This window comes from Puntigrus tetrazona, chromosome 13 (assembly GCF_018831695.1).
Source record: "Puntigrus tetrazona isolate hp1 chromosome 13, ASM1883169v1, whole genome shotgun sequence".
NCBI lineage: Eukaryota > Metazoa > Chordata > Actinopteri > Cypriniformes > Cyprinidae > Puntigrus > Puntigrus tetrazona.
In genome coordinates, this window is record NC_056711.1 from 6,692,916 (window position 1) to 6,715,775 (window position 22,860).

At 40.1% G+C, this 22,860-nt stretch overlaps 1 protein-coding gene and 1 long non-coding RNA gene across 2 annotated transcripts; one reads left to right on the forward strand and one right to left on the reverse strand.

Annotated features, from left to right (window-relative positions):
• Positions 1 to 746: 746 nt before the first annotated feature.
• LOC122357105 lies at positions 747 to 11,008 on the reverse strand. Its single transcript, XR_006252424.1, has 2 exons — positions 9,243 to 11,008; positions 747 to 8,996 (listed from the first exon to the last, which is right to left on the reverse strand). It is a non-coding gene; the product is annotated as an uncharacterized LOC122357105 (long non-coding RNA).
• A 163-nt stretch (positions 11,009 to 11,171) lies between these two features.
• Positions 11,172 to 14,477, forward strand: six3a (SIX homeobox 3a). Its single transcript, XM_043256328.1, has 2 exons — positions 11,172 to 11,989; positions 13,370 to 14,477. The coding sequence occupies exons 1-2, from the start codon at positions 11,298 to 11,300 to the stop codon at positions 13,560 to 13,562; spliced, it is 885 nt and encodes a 294-aa protein (XP_043112263.1). The 5' UTR covers positions 11,172 to 11,297; the 3' UTR covers positions 13,563 to 14,477.
• Positions 14,478 to 22,860: the final 8,383 nt, after the last annotated feature.

Consider the following 22,860-nt stretch of genomic DNA (forward strand, 5'->3'; position numbering starts at 1 on the left):
CAGCTCCATTCAGAAGCCTCTGTTTTCAAGCCATGTCCTTATGATTGCATGTTCTGATCTTCAGTGCAGAGACTACCCGAGAAACTTGAAAATGCACGGCACAGTTTTGCGCACTAAAGGTAAGAATCGAACCGAGTTCACTATTGGTTGGAATGTGAAGTTAAAGAAAGATTAGCAGGCAACTTTAAATCACTCACTTCAACGCTGTGCTATACCTTCCTCTCACTTATATAAATGTTATCATACAGAGTTTCCTCACGGTAAGTTATTAACTCTGTTGAATGGGGCTGGAGGTTCGGTGGCTAATCAACGGCAAGCCACTTCTCTCTAGCTCTTTCAACAATGACTTGACGTGTCTGTACATCGCATATCCTGACCTGGATATTGAGCAGGACAAAGCACCCTGAAGAGCGGTGGCTGCTCCTGCATTAGCATTTTAATCACCTTCATGCAACAGTAGCTTAAATGCTAATATTCTAATGCTAGGCTGACTTCGTTTACACTATCACTATCTACGTGCAGCTATACGACGGAGAAGAGGCATCTTAGTGGGCTTATGGAAAAAATATTCAAGTTGTTCTTCAGTCGTTTAACTAAAACGTTTTCAAAAAAGGTAAAACCTAAACATTGAAGACGGGCCAAAACAAAACAAAAAATCATCTAGATGGGGTTTAAATGATGTGAAAAAAATCTCTTTTTGTAAATGTTGATAGATATTCTCATAAAGATCACTTCGACAACAATAATAATGTAGAAAATACTCTTGTTTATTGTTTGTATCCAGCTTTTATACAATCATGAATCACATGACAAATTGACAAGTTGCACATATCAATAAATCAGAAATACATTCTCAATAATTGTGTTGTCTGCTATAGAAGCATAACGTGTAGAAGAAATACTGTCCACTTTGTCCATTACGTCGAGTTCCTTCACAGTTACGTCTTTGAAACAAGCGAAGAGCATAAGAAGCTTCCCTGTAGATCATAAATGTATAACCAAGCAGTGAAGATTTTTCCTCCAGTGTCTTGACTTTTAAAAGCAGTCTATCTGTTTCACGGCGGTGGAGTTCCGAACAGAATAACGTGTAATTAATGTTGGGATGTGGCCCTGGGGAGCTTGGAAATGTGGGAAGAGGAGAGAGGAGGGAGAGGAGTCACAGAGATTTCTGATTACCTGACAAGTTGGGGCCGGAAAGGCTACACTTAGCCCATTAAAGATTTTCCAGCGTGACATTTGAGAGCAGCTGCCGCACCGTGCGCCACCTCGCCATTTCCCCATTCGCTGGGCATCAATTTAGAGAGAGAGAGAGAGAGAGAAAGGGAGAGAAAGAAAGAGCAAACGAGAGAAAGAGAGGCCACCAGGCAGACACTGGCACAAATGGATTTCATTCACCAAGGTGAACTGTACTTGGCTGATAAATGCACTTCCTTGAATGTCAGCAAATGTCATTTGTGAAGCCTTTTACTGTTGCTTTAATAGCTTCCCCAAACTTACAAAGAAATGAAAATAGAATGACAGAGAGAGTGAGAGAAGAGAGAGAGATAGAGAGGGTTTGGCTGTTGTCACTTCCACATGATTAAGCAATAAGACATTTGAGAAGTCCCAACAAGAAAGTGGTTAAACTTGCTGGATAATGCCTCCCTGATTAAACGCTAGACTGGGAGTTTCTTGCTTTGAACCGAAGCTTTGGACGACAACCCAGTTGAATCCAGTTACCACATCAGCTCTGGTCCAAATCATTCTCGTTTCTCAATTCATTTAATTTTTAAAAGGTGGCAGCACCCTGAAAGCGCTTTTCAGCCTGGTAGAGATCTTCCTTCATTTGAAAACAACACATATCAACGCAGTTAAACCGTACAATTTAGTTACGCCATTAAAGATTCGAATAAAATAAATAGGTACGATGGTATCTAGAATTATTTCCTCTATATAAATTAGAATTTCTAAATCTGTCTGTAAATCTTTACGATGATTTAGGAATCCGGGTTGTAGCCTGGGCAACCTCACTCTGGCCCAATCCACAAAGGCGGCCCACATGGCTGTGATAATCCCCATTTCCAGTAGTTGCTAAGGTTACAAATTACCTTTGGTACTCTTAACCGGCTCCTCTGTGACACTCTACTAATCCTTTTATGGAATTTCATTTAGGATTTATACTTTAGATACAGGATTACACAGCACTACATTTTGTTATTGTTCACATTTGTCCAGTGGAGTCGTGTAGCACATTCCAGCCTCATTTATTTACAGCTTGTACACTAGAGTTTCAGTACCACACGCTTGAATTAATATTTCACTGTATTTCATTCTGAAAGATCTACTCTATTACAATTTTTTTTTTAAGTTACCGCCCACTGAAAATCCCCAAAATATTTAATTATTAATAAAACGCCATTGCCGTATGGTTTTCCCCCCCTCTGTTGAACAACTGTACAATAAAGGCAAAGTCTGGGACCATAACAAGGTTTCTAAATATTTTATTTATCTTATTTTTTTTCTTTAATGACGAACTTAATTTTTTAGCAGCTAATGCATCTTCAAATCATTCCAATGGTGATTCTGAACAATTACTAGTTGAAAATGGTTCTGTTGTGGAAAATGTTTTGTAACAGTATTAAAGTCTTTTGCTGTTTTGATCAGTTTAATGTCTCCCTGTAAAATAGTATCACTGCCTTTAAAAAAAAATAAAAGACTGCTTAATACTATTTTTATCCCAGCGTTCTTGATAAAAACTGTCTTGATTTATAACATAAGTTGCACAACAGCATTAGGATTTTCAGGTTTACACCACCTGATAGCAGTACTTAGAGAGATGAGGAGAATGGAAAAGTGGGAAAGAGAGAGAGTGAGAGAGATGTGAGCTCTAATGATGTTCGGCTTGTTTGTGATGCTCTGCAGCTAAACAGATCTAATGAGGCTAATGGAGGCAATATCAACACATGCAAACACACGCGCACATACACAGAAAAAAAAAAATGAAAAAGTGCTAAGAGCCTCAAGTCATGTTCTGGAATACAGAGGACATAACAATATTTTCCCTCCCCTTCTGTCTCTTTATCTCATACACTCAGAGTCAGTCTCACATACACTCTCACACTCACACACCGCTAGCAGCTCAGTCATCCGAGTAGTGACAGGCTGACAAACAATGTTATTGTTCTGATGGGTCAAATACTGCAAGCTCCTCAGTAATACGAGCCATTGCGTTCAAAGACGGCACAGAGCTGCAACGCAGAAGAGGAAAGGAGAACGTGCATGCAGCTGATCGTATACCATGCCAAAGATCATCAAGTGCGCTCAATTAGGAAATCAACATATAACAGCAACAACAGACGATCTGAAACGTGAAATTGTATTGTTTTAAACGAATTATCATACATCATCACAACCCAGTGTGCGTTTTAAAGCACGCCCGCTTTCACGCGAAAGGCTTATTGTTAAATAAGGTCGAATGCTGATGGAGAGACTGAGCAAATGTTCTTTTTTTTCCCCCTTCCCGCACAATGGCGGGTTACTCGGAAACAGGCGGAAGGATTTTCTGGGTTATTGCAGACAAAAATAGCCAAAGACAAAGAATTCACTTGAGTTCGAGGACGGGTGTTTGCTTTCACAAAGACGAGACCGAACCGTGCAGTTTATGACGTCGCGATATTATTTGTGTTCCTGTTTTGGTCAATGTTGTAAACCTATAAAAACAAACAGGGGTGCGAGCCGGTGAGCGCGGCGCTGCTGGGCAGGACACATCCTCTTTTAGGAAGGAAAGGGATTTGCGGAGGGAGCAAACAAAGATATCAACAGTTTCTTTAACCCCGCCGTGAACCGCAGACCTGCGGGACAATATGGCAGGACAGCCTCCCAATAACTTCCCATTACCTCTGCGCGACATTTTGCCTTTGGATTCACCTTGCGTGAGTGCGCGCGCACAGGCGTCTCGTTCGCGGCAAACAATCTGACGACCCCCTGCAGCTGTAAGGCAGCCTTATGGATGCTTGCAGAAGCCCCTATAATAATCCAAAAACGTAGAGAATTATTTAGATTATTTTGGGTTTCGTTCTCGCTCGTTTCTCGGTCCGTATCAGGGAATAAGAGGTCGTAAATCAATAGCAAACTCGTATTTTTGAGAAAATAGTCTGAGGCTGTGCTGTGGATAACCATCACAGATATTGAAAGACCGAGGGCAGGCTACAGGTTACAGCTGTCAGTCATTAATTTTTCATTTTGGTATCGTCGTCAGTCGGTCACTCAAACATTTTCAAGACGTTTTGACATCTGCTTGAGTATCTGCAAATAATTTAGTTAAGTGATCTAATAAAAAATGCATGTGTGTTGATTAAAAAAAATTGCCGTCAAGTACCTGCGCTATAAAACAATGCTTTAGAAGCTAGACTAATTACGATCTAGACTACTAGATGTAGACGACATCTAATTACGCCTTTCAGGATTTCGCCAGAACAACTGTTGTTGTTTTTTTTTGTTTAGATTTTTTTTTGTGGTCGTCTCTAATAATCAACAACTGTGAAAGTTTAAGTGGTCGCCAATTAAACACGAGGGAAACATTATCACTGGGTGTCACAGACAGCTTTCCAAAGGAAATAATTAATTGTGAATTGAAGACACTATAGTCACACAAATCCGACAGACTGTAAACCCCTGGCTCAAACCTTCCCACAAGCTTTGCTTCATTGTATATAAATTCAATCTAAAATTAGCTGTTTAACGAAATGTGCTTCTTTTATGTTTTCGGCCGGGCAGTACAATGACAAGCATAACACGGTTCAGTCATTTTACAAAACGGTATAAATCACGTCAACCGAAATAGAATGGCACGTGTTGTGAGCAATAGAAATCTGAAAAAAAGAAGAAGAAGAAAATAGCGAAGAATTATTTTCCTCGTTGATTCCGTCTTTAAACATCGTCCGTGAGGGAACAGACTAAAACGCCGGATAGTTCTTTGTTGGTAACTTCCTGAAACGTCAGTTCTGCAATAGGCTTATGTGTTATCAAGACGTTTCCCTTGATCAAAGTCGTTTTATAAAACGTTGAGAAATGTTAGCGTCAGGCCTGTAATAACCCCCACCCCATCGTGACCCCCTGATTCATCCTGAATCACTCGGTGTTCTCGTTTTCTTTCCTTAGCTTTTGGTCAGGCCTAGATCTACCTGTTGATGTCCGGAGCGCCTCCTCAAAGTAGTCTCCTTGTACCTGTCACAGCGATGTAGCGCACTGCATCTCCTGCAGCAACCCAGACGTCCTCTATTGATCTCTGTGGTCAGACTCTTCTTTTAGACAGAAATCCTATTCGACAGATGCTTTTCACCCATGAATAACAAGTTCTGGATGCTACACTTCCAGTCACCGCCGAGTTAACGCCAAGCAAGCAGGCCTAAACATCTCAGCATTCGCCTTCCTGACTTAAACTTCCGAGAAGGCAAGTGGTTCGTATTTAAACCGCTTACATTTAATGAAAAGTTAAACATTTTATTACGAATGTCAAGGGACAGTCCCAGGGTGGAGCGTCGGTAATAAATACTCCGCACTGTTTGCTTTTACGCGCAGGCCTAAGTCTTTTTTCCCCCCCAAGTGAGTTGGAATTACTGTAAGTTGATATCAGAGATAAGCATTTTTAATACTAATGTTTAGCAAATTGCTTCCTGGTAACCTTTACAAACGAGAGCTGTCGTGGGTCAGCAGAGGTCACGCAGACGCACTAATTCGATATTTGTCCCAAACATGGGGATATAACAAGATGTCAATATATAATTTGAGAACCAGCAGCCTCATTCGACGTATCAATCAAATATCAACACATCATCTAATACATTCAAATGCGTATCACGGTTAAATACAGCGGTTTAGGCAAGTGTCGAGAAAAGAAGAAGAAGAAGAAGAAAAAAAAACACCTGATGTGAGCAAAACAAAATGCAATTATTATATATCATTCTCGAGCAACAATCACTGTCATTCTCGATAACAGGAACAAAAACACGTCAAGCTACAATAGCAGGGCTTGTCCCGTTTAAATATGCTGGTTTCACTCGTGTAATTTTTCAGTCACTTGACTCCCTGTCAAATGAAGGACGAGGGAAAGGCTTATGTTAAACACAGCGGTTTAGGCAGTAGGGAAGGACAGGTTGCATTTTGCATTATTAAGCACCGTGTTCGCTGAGATTCGCTTAAATGTGAACAAGCCAGTCGGACAATAATGAAACACAAATAAAAAAATCTTCATCGCTGTATTTTATTTAAAAATTGCATGTGTTGTTATAAAAGAATGAGTAATTCTACATTTAAAGAATTTAGTAGCTTAATTCATTTTTCTTAAATCTAGCCCTCGTACTTAGGTTGTGTTTAAAGTTCGTTACGTCTACAGTAGGCTATACTTTTTTAAAGAACAGTAATTATATGGTGAAGGGAAAAAATAATAATAATAATAATAATAATAATAATAATAATAATGATATATGGATAAAGTGTCCTATTCCACAAATCATTTAGATACACAAATTTAAGACTATTGAAATACTAATTTAATTTTAAATCGGTTAAAGTGACAAAATGTCCCACCCGTACGCCCGAGTTTAATTTTTCTAACATCTTGTAAATGAATCATAATATAGCATGAATGGCTAAAGGGGGAATGGACGAAGAGACTGAGCAAAATCATGAATGGGTCTGCCCTTTCAGCAGCAGCTCAAGTGAGGCGCTAATAATTCGCCCATGTTGACGGTTTGCTCTAGTTTGGTTCGTCTTACTAGGCGCAGACCCGCGTTTCACTTTCTGCCTATTTAAAACCTCTGATAGAAAACTCCTGCTGAATGCAAAGTGACAGATTGCCAGCCTTTATGAATTATTGTCGGGTTGCCTCGGGTCGTTTTGACAGCGGCCTCGGTGGGCTATATCGTGTCATTTTGCACCTGCAAGATTGACAAAACAACCTGATGTAGCCTACAAAAATGCAATTTAACCACGTCAAATTCCTATGCTTTTTTTCTTCTTCTAATATTAGCCCAAATCGATGCATCTCGACATGCTCCTCTTACGTTTTAAACCATTTGCTTAGTCTATTACTTCTATATAATTATTACAATAAAAAAAACGTTTTATTTTGTTGATGAAAACTAGTATTGTAAAATCAGAAACTAGGTTAAATGGCTCACTAGTTCGTCTGACCATACTCTTTAAGCAGACGATTTTATAAAAAATACATTCATGCAGAAAGAAATGCATTCCACAGTGATCATACTGTACATAATCTATATAGCCGAAAATTAGTGATATTAGGATGCATTATTATTTTGAGTAACTGAGTAATTTCTTTAATCCTTTTTAAACACAAGACTATGTAAAAACCCATTTAACGTCTCTGTTAAAAACTGTGGAAATGTGATTGTAGTGGTGGATCTCAGAGAAGTGTAGGCTATACGTTTATCTCGAGGAGAGAACTAGAGTAGCTCTTTTATCACTTCAAGGATAATCACGTTGATCCCCGAAAAGGTCCTAAAATCAACATAATCGCTTAACGCACAATAGAATGGATACAGCGTATCTGTTTATGAATATCCCCTTTACTCCGCTCGACCCCCCTAAAATACAGTGCACGTCCTCACCACCCACACCACAAACTGTGGATTTGGGCCAAGCCGAAGCTTTAGGAGAAACCGGAAGAAAGAGGGCCTGCAGTTCCAGGCGTCCGGCTCCATTCACAAGCGAAACCTCCAATGGCTTCATTAGAAGTAACGAGTTGACACAAGGTAAATCTAACATTGAAGCGCCATTCACTCGGTTCGCAGAGAACCCTCATTAAATGTCGCTAACAAGCCGTGCAAATGCAGTGATTGGACAGCTCCCGTGTAACTCCGCAGACCTAGCAGGATACCCACTTAATGAGACCACACAAAAAAAAGAGAGGGAGGGAGGGGGGTCATCTCTGTTGAAAATGGTGCTCGCACATCGCCTCCTTCCCCCCAGCCCATGGAAAAAAAAGTAACTTATCATTGAGGTTTCGGGGACTCGTAACTAATAACCTAACTAAAATAACCAATGTAGCCTTTGCGGTTTTTTTTTATTAATGCTCAAATCAATGATAAAGAGAACAGCGTGGAGCGAGCTTGATGATCAGCACGTAACACAATTATAAATTGACCTAATTTGCTTTAACAAATGACACATATCAAACGTTTGTCATTTCAATATTTTTTTTTATTGTGAACGGTTTATCGGCTCCCTACATCGTACAGGCAGAAGTAATAAAACTCATCTATCGTGCTGCCTACGTTAAACCACGCGGATTCAAAATACAGCCGAGGTTAAGACCCTAAGCGGAGAATGGAAAGGGGCATTTGCGCCCCGTTACGACGGCCCCACGACGCTGCAAGCTGCGTTTGTCTCGCGCGGTTCACGGAGGGAGAGCACCGTCCCGGCAGAGGACGACAACTTCGCGAGCGACAATCTGGGAATACGCACGGCTTTTTTTTTTTTTTTTTTCGTTTATTCTTCCGCCTTCGCTTTATGAACTGCATCTCGGTGTCTTTTATGAAGCCCTAAACACTCTTAAGAACTTGACCAACTCTGGTGAGTCTCTCGGAACAATTAGCAATTAAAAAAAAATAAGTAATGCGATTCAAAAGATGTGCACTCTTGTATAAACAACGCGGACTAAATAAAGTCCACTCAGGACGGAACTGTAGCGGCGTTTCAGCCTATAACATAATAGCCACTAATTTATAACTGGATGAAAACATAACCGGGAAAATATAGCGGGAAAGACGTGCAGTATAGAGACGTGACATAAAGGGGAAAAAAAAGAGTAAGCGATGAATCAGAATCGATGGAACCACTTCCAGTTTTACAACCCGTAAGTTAGTTTAAGAAAAGAGAAAAAAAACTGAAAGGCTCAAACCACACCGCTTCCGAGAAGACGTCTCTTGATAGAGCTCTGCTTTTCTGCAGCCGTCACCTGAAGATCGATTTCCTGTTTGGCGATGTGTTATGACCTAAGTGGATGCGAAGAAGGGGAAAAAAAACATAATAAGTGTTTAAAATGAAACGAAACCTTTAAAGAAGGCACTGTCCCGTGCCCTTTCCTCCTCAAACACTTGCAAGTCCCCGACTCGCCACACAATGCGTTAAATTACTCACGCATGTTAACCGCGTGGTTGCCAACATTGGTGAGAGCGCGGGAGGACGCGTTTTCGTGCGATAAGAAGTGAGGGCAAGTTTGAAAAGAGAGCTTTGCTTACCTTCTCGTGCCATCGAGCTCTTCTCAATGATCTCTGGCACGCTGACGACGCTTAGCTTTATTTGGGCTATACGGCTCTCTCGGAGAGACGGTGAACGCCGAAATTACGCGTTAAGTTTCAAACCCGTGATGTCACTTTGCTCAAAAATACCGAAAGTATTACAGAAACGCATATCGCGAAATAATCCGCTGTCTATTGCGTTCTTCTTTCACAGTCTCTGTCAGTAAATAAACAAAGACGGAGCTAAACGTTCGTCTGTATTGAGGACCTTGCTCCCCGCTGATTTTGGCATAGAACAGAGCAATGAAAGCTAGGGGATAAACAGACGATTAAACCAGGTGAATGAACTTATTTGGGGATGCTAATGACTTGCTTAACGAAAACAAAGGCTATGTTAAACAAAGTGAATTTACGACAACTCAGCACGGTTTTTTGTCCTGCTTTAAAGCCATTTCCACTATTACAGCTTACACCGGTGTCTCCTGAACCTAATTATTTTAATCACGTTATCGGGGGGACCGGGCCTGCGTCGCGTGACGCGATCAAGAGATGTAAAACAGTTTGGCCAAAAACAAAGTTCAACGATGAAACAACACAGTTTCCGAAGAGACCGCTTCAAGTGCCTCTTGGAATTACTTCACTTGAGTTTCCAGATTTTGATCCTGGAGACACAACGTGACCCGATGTATCTACCGGGATCTCTTCCCCGGCCCCTCGGTTCGCGCCGCGTTTGTTTATGGAGGCTAATGATAAAGTTTAACCGGAATAGGAAACAGAAAAGTTCATACAAGTAAACTGCGTTATCCGATTTACGTGCAGGATTATTTGAAAAGGTGAAATCAAATATCTGAAAGAGACGCATGCATCTCGTTTCTGGAAGATGCATTTAATTATTTCAGCATTATTTTAGAGAAAGTCTGGATGCTGCGTCTCATTACGCCTCTATCGATATGGTCGTTATTATCGAGCGGACGCAAGCATTTTTAACACCGACTGCACATCCCGTCTAAATACAGTGCAGCACAAACTCTCAGCTGCAGGAGAGACCTATTTACCAACATGCCATTGGAAGCCCAATCTCACTCTCGGGAAACGGGCTTTCTCGTTTTAACGACCTTAAGCGGCGCGCAGAATAGCCCGGCTGTAGCCGTTACCGCAAAAGAGAGCGGTTTAATGAAATGATGGCAAATATGCATCGACGATCACGTGCTTTTCTCGACGTGCATGGGTAATGGGCCAGCGTTGGCTCTCTGAGCGGCATCGGCGGAGCGGCGGAGACGCGCCGTCCGCTAGCAGGCTAAGCGTCGTCAGTGCGCGAGCACAGCAGTCGCGTCGTACCGAAATGCGATCGCGGTGCAAAAACGATCCGGGAGTTTTCAGCGTTGGGTACGCAAAGCGAGCAAACGGTCCTTTTAAAGATACAGTTCGATACGTGCTTTTATGGCGCCTGAATTCGCGGGTTAAGCGAGCCGGCGCGGCATCGCGTCTCCTCCAGCTTCGCACAAGGCGCTAAAGAACGAAACAGCCTATCTGCGTACCCCGCCGTAGATTCCGTTTTAGCGCTTCATTTAAATTCCCGTGTCCGTGACTGTCATTCCGAGACCCCACCCCTGCCTTCTCTCCCTACATATCTTCTTAACTTTAACGAGCCTCGTTAAGATCACAATAATATTCCACCCACTAATTGCTCATTCCATTCAACAAATAGGCGAGACTCTGCTTCGACTTCACACGAGTCAAGGGAGGGAGGGTGCTGTTGAGATTGGAGTTCCTGATAACCCCCCGTGCGCGCAGCCGAAGTGGTGAAAGCCTCTACGTACTGGCTAATGATTGGCACGCTTGACAGTGATTGGCAGGGCTGCCATGACAACCCTACAACGACACCAAGAAGACCAATAGAAAAGCGAAACAAAATATTTCAATGCTACACTCACGGTGGATTTAGGGGGAGATATTATGAGGCTGGTGTCATTAGGCGATAGCTATTGAATCATTCAATCTGAATTCGTCGTTCTTTTTTCCTTCGCAAATTTCATTCTCTCTCAGGTCATTTCCATGGTTTTCAGATCGCCTTTAGAGCTTTATCCCTCTCATTTCTTTCTGCCAAACTTTGCTGATCGCCCTTTGCTCTTGGCGAGCAGTGCGCCCAGCACCAGGTCTCCCGAAGACTTGTCAATGTTTCAGCTACCGACCCTAAACTTCTCTCCGGAGCAAGTGGCGAGCGTCTGCGAGACGCTGGAGGAGACCGGGGACATCGAGCGGCTGGGTCGCTTCCTGTGGTCGCTTCCAGTGGCACCGGGTGCTTGCGAGGCGATCAACAAGCATGAATCCATCCTGCGCGCCCGGGCTGTTGTTGCCTTTCACACCGGCAATTTTCGCGATCTCTATCACATTCTGGAGAACCACAAGTTTACCAAGGACTCGCACGGCAAACTGCAAGCGATGTGGCTCGAGGCTCACTATCAGGAGGCCGAGAAATTACGCGGGCGTCCCCTAGGACCGGTTGATAAGTACAGGGTGCGAAAGAAGTTTCCCCTGCCTAGAACCATCTGGGACGGCGAGCAGAAGACGCATTGTTTCAAAGAGCGAACGCGGAGTCTGTTACGCGAGTGGTACCTTCAGGACCCCTACCCAAACCCCAGCAAGAAAAGGGAACTGGCTCAAGCCACTGGACTCACTCCTACACAGGTCGGAAATTGGTTTAAAAACCGGAGACAACGAGACAGGGCAGCGGCAGCAAAAAACAGGTCAGTCACGTTAGGCACGTTTAACTTAGCGCTTAGCGTTTAATCGTTACTACTGCTATTTTATCAACGCGATGTTGTGTAAAACGTGAACGCGAAGTGCTGCAACGAAGACGGGATCAAATAGATGTTAAGAGACTAGGGAGGGGGGGCGACGATGTTTTTTATTCGTGCCACGCGTAAGATGTTTTAAAAAGTCCCAACCAGAATATTTAAAAGCAGACGTGCCTATTTCGATTCATGAAGGTGTGAAAAATAGGATGCAAAAGAAAAGGTTTTTGGTCGATCAGACCCGAAATAGCAAAAAGAGCACGTAGTTAAACGTGTACGTGCTTTACAGTAAATGTATTGTGTACGAAATGAGTATTCTGTCGTTAACACGAAGCGTTTAAATCATATTTTAATAGCCGTCCCCACGTTTGCTAGCTACAACTACACAAATACACACAAGCTATGTCTGAAACACCATTAGCAGCATTTCTCTGTTGTTACATTTGTAAATAATAAATAAGTAAAATCTCTCCAAATGAACTATATCCACGGTCATTCTAGAAAGTAGTTTGTCACAAACATTTTTAAGACAGTTACTTTTGCAATATGACATCGTCGATGCTAACCTATTCCGCGTGCATCGTGAAATGCGTCGTTATTAGGTTACATGTTATTCTGAGGTTTGGTGTTTGGTATGTTTTACATTTTGCGAATGTGAAATAATGTCATATTTAGGCTAACCGTTTCACTTCCTAATTATATTACCGGTAACGTAAAGTAGTCTTTCAGTTGATTGAGTCCAATTATTGTTCCTCCTAAACGCTAAATATTACTGTGCATCTAGGGAATAAGAAACCAAGCGCACTGGCGTAACCGATTTATACTATTTAATGAATAAATCAAACAAACAATCATACAAATCGCACTTGACTGGATGATAACAAATCGTTAAACAGGAGCTATGACATTGTGGTCATGCAGCACACTCAATCTGACCTCTTCAACAAATCGCACCTAATTTGAACACGTAACCATGATAAAATGCAATAATTGTATCATCACTAGACACAGTGAGAGGTCACACAAATTTTGAGGATAGACTATAAATATGATCACATTTTGGCGTGTACACCTAATCCTGTAGCGGCCATGCTTTATGCAATCGTAAAAAAACAACAACAACAAAAAAAAAACAAAAAAAAAACAAAACTGTAGTATTTATTTTACCACGTTAAGCAAATGCTATTTCACCTGTGTGGTTTAAAAGTACACAACGTTTAACAGTTAACGCAGCCCAGCCCGAGTGGAAACGCAGGCGCGTTTTTCAGCGAAAACGGCCTAGGACTTTTCTATTCTAACGGCCACACCGTTCTCTCACTTTTCCCGCTGTAGGCTCCAGCATCAAGCAATAGGGCAGAACGGCATGCGGTCCCTCTCGGAGTCCGGCTGCACCCCACGCAGCTCGGCGGAGTCGCCGTCGACCGCGGCCAGTCCCACGACCAGCGTCTCGAGCATGACAGAGCGAGTCGACACGGGCACGTCGATCCTTTCAGTAACGTCAAGTGACTCGGAATGCGACGTATGATACGCAAAAGAGAAATATATGCAGGAAAAAGGACCTGAACGAACTTGATTAATTATCGGGGAAGATGAAAAAGGACCAATTGATATTACTATTATAAAAAGAAAAACATAAAAGCACGTCTTTTTTCAAGCGCTTTCAATGGACCCCACACCTTTCCCTCTCCTCACCACCACCACCCCATCACTTGCATGATATATATATATATATATCTAAATATATATTTTTTCTTTTTTTGTATATGGGGAAATGCCCCACGTTTATTATGTCTACCAGGACCACCGCGAAGAGGGAATTACCAGAAACCGGTGTCCATCGCCTTTTTTTCTGTTTTAGTCCGCGTGACGACGAGCAGCCAGGATGCAATCCTCTTTTCCTTTATGTTCATCAGACAATCATTTGAGTCGTAAGCACCTTTTTACTACACTTCTGTCACTGCCTGTGTGGGGTACTGGTCAAATGTGGAACTGAATCGTTATGACTGTATCAGATTTTTATTTTTATTTCGAGATTTTATATTGAATTATGTATATCTTAAATAATGCGATCATTCTCCCAGTCTGTAATATATGTGTAGAAATAAGTCTGTAAATAATATTGCTATACCCATTCTCTTTTCTATCCCTGTTCACTTTTCTTGGCTTGGTGTCCCTACATAAAACTATTCGTCAAAACGTAAATATTAAGTGCTCTAGGCGGTTTTGTTTCCATGTTTTACGCCATGAAAAGAACGCTAGTGACCATGAAGCATCAGTCGAGATTAATGCAAAAGACTAAATATTGGATATCGTCATCGGCTGACCAAGTCTATTTCATGTTTCCAGTCCAGCGCTTATAATTCAATGTTACTTTCTTGCGTGTTTCTGTTAATGTATACGTTTCTAAACTGAAAATACAGTATTCAATTTTGTTATAAAACTGCATTACGTGTGTCATTTCCACAGAGCTTTTTTTTTTATCATTTCTGTACAACAGCGTAGCGTGAAATAAGTTGGCCGGCAGTGTAAACACGTGCAACGAAATTCTTCAACAAACACCGTTCTTAATGCTTTTAAAGCACGAATTTTTGGGTGAACGTTCGTCTTCCTTTTTGTTAATGGCCGGTGGCTAAAGTGCACAATGCAAAAAAAAATTAAGTGAAGGCGCCATTAAATTGACTAATCACGGAGGACTCCTCCCCTGGCCCAGTGTCCCATTGTAGTCAACGAAACGGCGTTTCTTTCAGAACTGAGCTATGCGAGGAGAAAGCTCCCTCTGGGCGAGCACGCACAACAGAAAACCCTGCAAAGCACTTCCTTTACAAGTTTATTTACTTTGCTCCTTTTCAGCGCACTTAAAAACGCATGCAAACAGTTTGTCAGCGTAATATATATATATATATATATATATATATATATATATATATATATATATATATATATATATATATATATATATATAACGTCTTAAATTTGATTTAGATGGCAAAAACAGAAAAACAGAAGTAGACTGGTGAGTTTAGATACTTGTTTTAATTGGTCGAGTCGCCCTCGCTTGATAAACTGATTTGTTTAGGCTGTACACTTATTAAGTTCGTCCTCCGTTCCTTTCGCTGACGATAACGAAGACTGGACGAAACTTTCAGCTCGCAACCGGCAAATAAGGAAAATAAGGCCGCGCGCGTTTATTATTTCCCTCACGTTCATAATTCCGCGGGGCGCGTCGTGTGCGTCTCGCGCGTCCTCTCGAGTCGACATCCACTGATCCTAACGACACTCGCGCTAAAATAAAGAAACCTTTGATTTGCATTAACGTGGCTGATCGCGAGAGACTATACCTTTTGCCTCTTTAAGCTTGACAGAGCTTTCGGGTCGCTTCACGGGGACCTTGAGCATCCAGACTGCGCTCGTTTATCGATACTGTTTTAAACATGCTTATCACTGATAAAATCGTGAGAAGACACTGTAATATCAGCAGTGCTGCTATTTGAGAATGAGATAAACAGGTGTTAAGCAGCGCCAAACTGTGTAGCTTGTGTGTGATGGGGGAATTATTTACGAGAATCGCTTATTGCATTAAACTGCCTTTTATGTTTCGTTTAGATATAATAAGATATTGCTAAAAAAAAAAAAATAACGCCAGCAACATATTAAAAAAAATTGTGGCCCCATGCTTTTACGTATTAGTTGCAAAGAGGCTGCTCTCTTAAACTCTCGTTGCAGCTACCCATAAAGTGTCTAATGATTGAGTTAACCCACAGCATTTAAGATATTTTTCACCTTGCAATGCGAAGTAACCTACAACAATATAAGTACGCGACACCGGCAACAGCACATAACATTTTCATCCACATGCACGCCCGTGTATACTATTATCACCGGCGAGAGTGTCAAAAAGGCAGAATAGATTTTTTTGTCCTGTTCCCATAACCTTCGTCGCACAGAGACAAACGAACGCAATTGGACCGCAGACGGCAATAAGAAAAGATTGTACAGCCCTGTTTTTTCTCTGATTTCATCGGTTAACTGAACACAACTTTTCTATTCGTGTGTATTCATGCAGTCCTCAATGAGCGTCAGTTCCCTCTGACCCGGATTGAAAGCGTGGAGCCTCGGCATAGCCTGTCAGTGCAACCACTCTTGGCAAGACTGAGCCTTTTCCCTCCCGAAACAGTCCCCTTCTCACAAAAAAAAAAAAAAAAAAAAAAAAAAAAAGCACAGAGGTACGTGAAGCTAAAATCGGAACCGTGAATTAGCAGGCTATTGCCATTGTGGCAGACGACAGGATGACAGCGGTCGGCTAAATGCCCAATAAATAATATAATTCAACAAACAAACATCATCCAAACGAGCTACTAAAAATGAAATTGAAATTAATTTTTATTATTCACATTTATTGATCAATTTAAATTTTTTATTGTCCGTATTATCCATATATATATATATATATATATATATATATATATATATATATATATATATATATATATATATATATATATGTTGTAAAATGTTTCAAATATAACGTAGTCTAAAATGCGACGACAAATAATAATAATAATAATAATAATAATAATAATAATAATAATAATAATAATAATTACACATAAAAAAACACGTTCACTGTAATTTTCAACCTTTAGGCTGCTCCTGAAAGAATTATATATTTTAAAAGATTCATTATTAAAACTTCTCACATCTGAAATGTTACGTTAGATTTGTATTTTTTTTATTTCAGCTGGCAGCTTCTTTTTTGGAAATTCATAAGCTTCGACATATTACGACCGACCGGTGTTTCTCTCTTCCACGCCATGGTTGAAAACCGTAAGAAGAACAATACTTTGATCTGAACAACCGCTTGGCTTTGGAGAGACGTGCGCATTATTTTTGGATAGACAGTGAACGAGTTAGTTAGCCTATCTAAAGTCGATTAATAATGACCAATTTCATAAAAAGATGCGACTGCGTTCATTCTTAAAGGAGTACCGCGAGTGTAGTCGTCGACCCAGCAGCCTGTGATGAGGCGTTCTGGCAAGCGGGATTAAAAACTGTAATTCTATTACAGAGTAATTTAGAGGTCACGAGAGGCTATGATACAGGATCAGCAGTGAGATCAGAGTGTAAGAGCCCGTTTGAAGGTTAATTCGGATGAGGTCCTATGAACTGCGGACAAACTAGAAATATTCAGATTTTCCTTCACCGCTACACCTTGCAAAGTTACGTAAGTCTGAAAACTCAAGTCTCTGCTTCTCACACGTGGGTGGGCGATGACAGACAACTAGGCCTACGAGAAATACTCACATGCACTTACTTTCTAAACCGAAGCAAAACACGTAGCCCAACAGATAGCCATCTAATAACAAAAATTGCAAATTGGTATCAAGCTACACTAGTTCAGTGCACAGGTTAAAATGCACTTTTAATTTGTAATGCAATGTATCCTACTAAAAGTTGTTAATAAAGTACACTTGGCGTACTGTCATCTTCACTGCTGTGCTAAAAACAGCATTCATTTGGCCACGATAGCAACAGCCTATGCAGCCTTATAATCTAACTTTACAAAAAAAAAAAAACTCTTGACAGCTCTCTGCATAGCAACCATAGCAAAAAGGGCGATTTATACAAAAAGCTATGATACACGTGCGCATAAAGACAAAATCGATTAGATATGACAAATAAAAAAAAGCAAATATCCACAACAACAGCAGCAGAATATTAATAAAGCGAGTCTATTTTGGCAATCCGAGGCCATAATCGTCGTAAAACATCTATTTTGGGGAAAAAAGAGGGGATAGGAACGATAAATTTTGCTCTCATATTTTATACACCTAAACAATGCTCGGAGCTCCAAGACGCGCGCCCTGCCCCGGCTCCTCGAGCTCCCGCGCTCCGCTGGCCCGCCTAGACTCTGCCTCCTCAATTAGCGCCGCTCCTACCGGAGCCCCGCTGCGCGCCAGAGCTCGACCTCACAGCCTCCAATAGTCCTAACCGCCTCCTACGGCGATTCCGCTCAACAATCATGAAACCATTTAGCAATTGACTCATTCTGTAAATAATCTTTGACGCACTAACAAAGACGCCATTGGAGAGGAGTGTATTAGCATGAAAGCATTTAAACAGATGTCATGTTAGCTGCTGGTGTCTTGCTCGCACATCATTTAGATGAACTGCAACTGGCGTTTTTGCCCAGGATAAAGAAATATATATATATATATATATATATATATATATATATATATATATATATATATATATATATATATATATATATATATATATATATATATATATATATCCAGAAAGACATAGCTTATTCATCCAGACAGAGCACGAACTAAGGTCTTACAGATCTAGGCGGTCGTATCTATATAAAACAGCAATATAGCTGAACATTTTAATATATTATTTAGATTTTTTTATTAACTAATTGGTGGAGGAAATAAAAAATACATTTGGGTAACACTTTATTTTGATGGTGCCTGTTGAACAATCTGTTGAAAATGCACCCACATTTCAACTCATTTTTATTCGAGTATAAGTAGACTGTCTGATTATTATTATCATTCATTGTGATGATCCACCAGCAGACTTTCTACTGACTATAGGTAACTTATTGTAGTCTAACCCTACCAGTCTACTATACTCTACTAATACTCTAATGAAGGTTAGTTGACATGTAGGTGCAAAGTTACTTGCTGTTAACATAATGTTCACGAGGGACCTTTAAAATAAAGTGAAACCAGTGTTTGCTTATATGAGGTTTGATTTAAAAACAAACAAAAAAAAACCATTTTACTGGCTATAACTGCCTCATTTCAAAACGTCTAATTTTAAAATGCCGCATAGCCTGTAAACAGCAAGAAACGGGTCTCACCACCGCTTTATACAGTAGACTGGATTACACATAAAATATGTGAATGCAGTTAGAAAGCAGCACCCCTGTGAGATGAAAGCGCTTCTCGTCGTGCTCGTTGATCTCGTGGGTGCGTTACGCCATCTTCTGGAAAGAGATAGAAAACGCTTCTTTAAGCGCGCGGCTTCAGTCTGTTGCGCGTCACGACACTACTACATAATACACGAAAAGTCTTAGTTAGGTTCTCATACCAGGTAGGTTTATTTAAAAATAAATAGTAGCTAAAAATTTAAATTTAATTCCTAAAAGCTTAGTTAAGACAGCTTTGGGTCGTAGCCTACGTCTCTCCGCTCGTGCCCATCACCAGAAGACGACATAAATACTCAGTCATCTGTAAATCAGATCACGTTTAAACACTGAACTGCTCGATCACAGAGCTGGCCAGCTCGGACTGTGATGGAATGGACCTTATTTTTTCACTACAGGTGCCCAGACTTGATGTAAAACTCTATAGATCTCCTTCTCTTTCTTCTAAGTTTCGACGAACCTTTCTGATAATGAAGAGTAAAACCCTGTCAACCTGTAAGACCTTTCTCGGACCTTTGGGCTTTAAATGATCGCGTAACACTTTCTCCGTGAGCCTTTCAATTTGCAGTAAAAGTTAGGCTGTTTAAAAAAGAAAGAAAGAAATTGAAAACAGGTTTGTCACAGTTAGCCTACGGCTGCTACACATTAATCATTAGTATTTTTTATTTTTTTAGATAGGCATATCTTTCGTACCCACTTAATTTAATTGTATAAATCTTATTTAATGTCCCAATAAATTATAATGACTATATTCTACTGTGGGTTAGTCACTTAAGCCACCTACTGGACGAAAAAAGAAAATATTTAGCTTAGGTTTGCTAAGAAATACACATGAAGCTGAGGGTATGATTCAAATAAATTCAAGGTAGACCTTATATTAGGCTACACGTGATATAACTCGTCAAATATAATGTCATTGCACATGTAAAAGCAACATTACTCCTTAGGCATGTGTTCAATTGAATAAAGCATCGGTGACCCCAAAATAGACTTCACATTAAAAATTCTAAACACATCTAGGCAGGTTAGAATGGGATTTCCTCACAGATCCTTATCCTTTTTTTAACAATGTAGGCTGCTTGTTCAAACATTTAAGTTAGGATTATTACAGTATCTCCATGTTTGGGTTCAAATGAGACCCTGCTCATGTTATTCATGCACTGGTATGTAGGCCATCACAGCCTCAGTATTTGGCTGCAAAAGAGAAAGGGTCCTAACTCTACCGGTCTGGACTGACATTCTGCAGATTTATAAAACAAGTAAATAAATACATATATTTTTGCATTTTCTGGCAAAAACAGCAGCTATCAGGGGCCAAAAGGGCAGGTGCCTGAGCAGGCTTAGGTCTTAACCCGCTGCTCTTAACCCCATCTCAGGAAAATCAGTAGAAGTAGCATCAAGGACTGGTGATTTGGTTTCTTCAGTAAAACACAAACAAAGATGATCAACTCAAATCGTTGCAGTCATTCAGTCGTTTAATGGAAGTCAATTAGCCGCTTTTCCACTATCTGACCGAACGGTTCTCTTTGAAGAATCGTCCCATTCCTTATATATTTATACAATATGTTCTGGACAGTCAGAGATTGTGGTGTATAAGAGGTAATGATTTTGTTTGCACTGACCGATTGTTTCGTGTCTTAACACCTCTTCACGAGCTGCAGGGTTTAATTTGGTTTCATCTGAGCTTTTGAACGTTTGGAAGCCATGGACTACCATCATATGACTGACAGACTGCAACGGTTAGTTGTGTGTTCTATTGTTAGTTGTATTCTTCTATTGTGTGTTCCTTGTGTTCTATTGAAGAAACGAAGTCACCTGCGTCTCGGGTGCCCTGGCTGCAAGCAGATTTGGGTAAACACTTTTGGCTGAACTATTGCTTTAATTAACATTAAGGATTGGGTATAAAAAATTATACGAAACCTCCAAATATGTATATGATGTTTAAAAAAAAAATGTGCACATGTGTAAGTGTAAAATTAAAATATAGAATTGCCTAATATCCATAGTTTCTGTCGGTGTTAAAGCTGCTTAGGCCTACTGTTAGAACAGATAAATGTCATCGTATTTTACATTTCACTTTTTAATGTTGGGAGGCACAAATGTAAACGTAATAACTTTATACATGATTGGTGGAGTCCTTGCAGTACCGCTGCTGGTCCTCTAGATGTCGCTAACACCTCGTTCAAAGTCCTTTCAGGTCTCCCTGAATAACAAGCGGTCGATATTAAACTGTGATGAACAATAAATGTCCATCGTTAATCCACGATAGATAACATGGCGTTAGTGACCGCTGAAGCTTCCTTTTCACATTTAATCTAAATGTCTTTTTGTTTCAAGCAAGCCTTGAAGTTAAAATAAGAAATAGAAAAGATGAGGTGTAATAAAGATACACAGTATATGAGGTTATAAGTACTGTTGCAGCAGCAGATCTTCATGCAAAAACATGTATATCTTATAGAGATAAGATGCTTATGATAAATGATGAAAACTATGTGCGTCCACACACACACACACACACACACACACACACACACACACACACACACACACACACACAAACACACACACATACATACATACATACTTTATGTTGTAATATATATTTATTTGCAATTATACAATGTGCAGATCACCTGGCTCTTAAATAAACTTCAACATAAGCAAACTGTCTGTAAGTATTTCAATAGCACAGTATTATATGCCTCCTTATAATATCAGATTAGTTTAAATGCATTCTAAAGTACAGCTACATTTGTTTTTTCTTTCTAAGAAAGGACTCATTCTCACTGAAGGTTTCAGACTGCCCATATTCTGACAATAGACAATAGGTCTCGTCAATCAAACAGTTATCACAGTGTATTATTATCTTCCCTTTCACCTCATTATTATTTGCTCGGCACATAATGTTGGTGAAAGAATACATATTTTAGATTTCTTTTATATGTCTCATGTGGGATAATGATGGTCAGTGTTGAGGTGTAACTAGTTACATGTAGTGAAGTTATTAACATCATTTCGGGAGGAGTACACCCATCTAATCTTACGATTAATATCCGAGTTAAAAGACGGCTTCCGTTGTTAGTTTTTTTTTTAGCATCCATCCTCCTGCCCATCTCCTCCTTTTAATGCGTATGTATTTATTTATCTTTCTGTCTATAGGGGGCTATTGGAGCCCTAGCAATCTGTTGACCACTAATGCAAAGATTATATAGGCACGCATACATGGAATTAAGTAATTTAATTACTAAATAAATGTGAGTAATCTCTGAGAAAACACATGTAGGCCAAAATAAATGACTTACTTACATACTTATGAATGTTAATGCTTACAAAAGGGGGTTACATCTAAATATTCTTTCTCTCTCTCTCTCTCTCTCTCACACACACACACACACACACACACACATGCACAGATTTAATTCAGTTCTTTCTCAAATTGCTCTAAAATATGAAACAGTTTCAGACACAGAATGCGTATTCAATAACTATTTTATTTGGGTTCATAAATGTTCTTTACATATTAGGATTAGGTTTATCCTATCACAGCTGTGCAAAGATTTGATTTCAAAAACAGTATCATAACTACGATCTTATCACTTTAAATCTGTATTAACCCTGGACTGTAAGACTGTAAGGCCAAAAGAGGGGTCTATATTCTGGATTTGCGGTGGCTGTGCTTCAAAGTTTTATATTTATTATCTCATTTCACGTGAAGTACTTTGAGTCAGGGTACTGCTACAGTATACTGTAATGTTGCCTGCTTTGAATGTATGATTAACATTTTTAAAAAAACCATTTAAGATCAAAAGTAATCAAACAGAGTCAGTTACATTACTTTAACGAAGTAGCTTAAATAGTTACACTACTTATTTTAAAATGGTTA

Coding starts and splice junctions, on each gene's coding strand:
- six3a (XM_043256328.1), top strand. CDS start 11,298: ATGGTTTTCAGATCGCCTTTAGAGCTTTATCCCTCTCATTTCTTTCTG. Junction 11,990..13,369: donor GCAGCGGCAGCAAAAAACAG/GTCAGTCACGTT, acceptor TTCCCGCTGTAG/GCTCCAGCATCAAGCAATAG.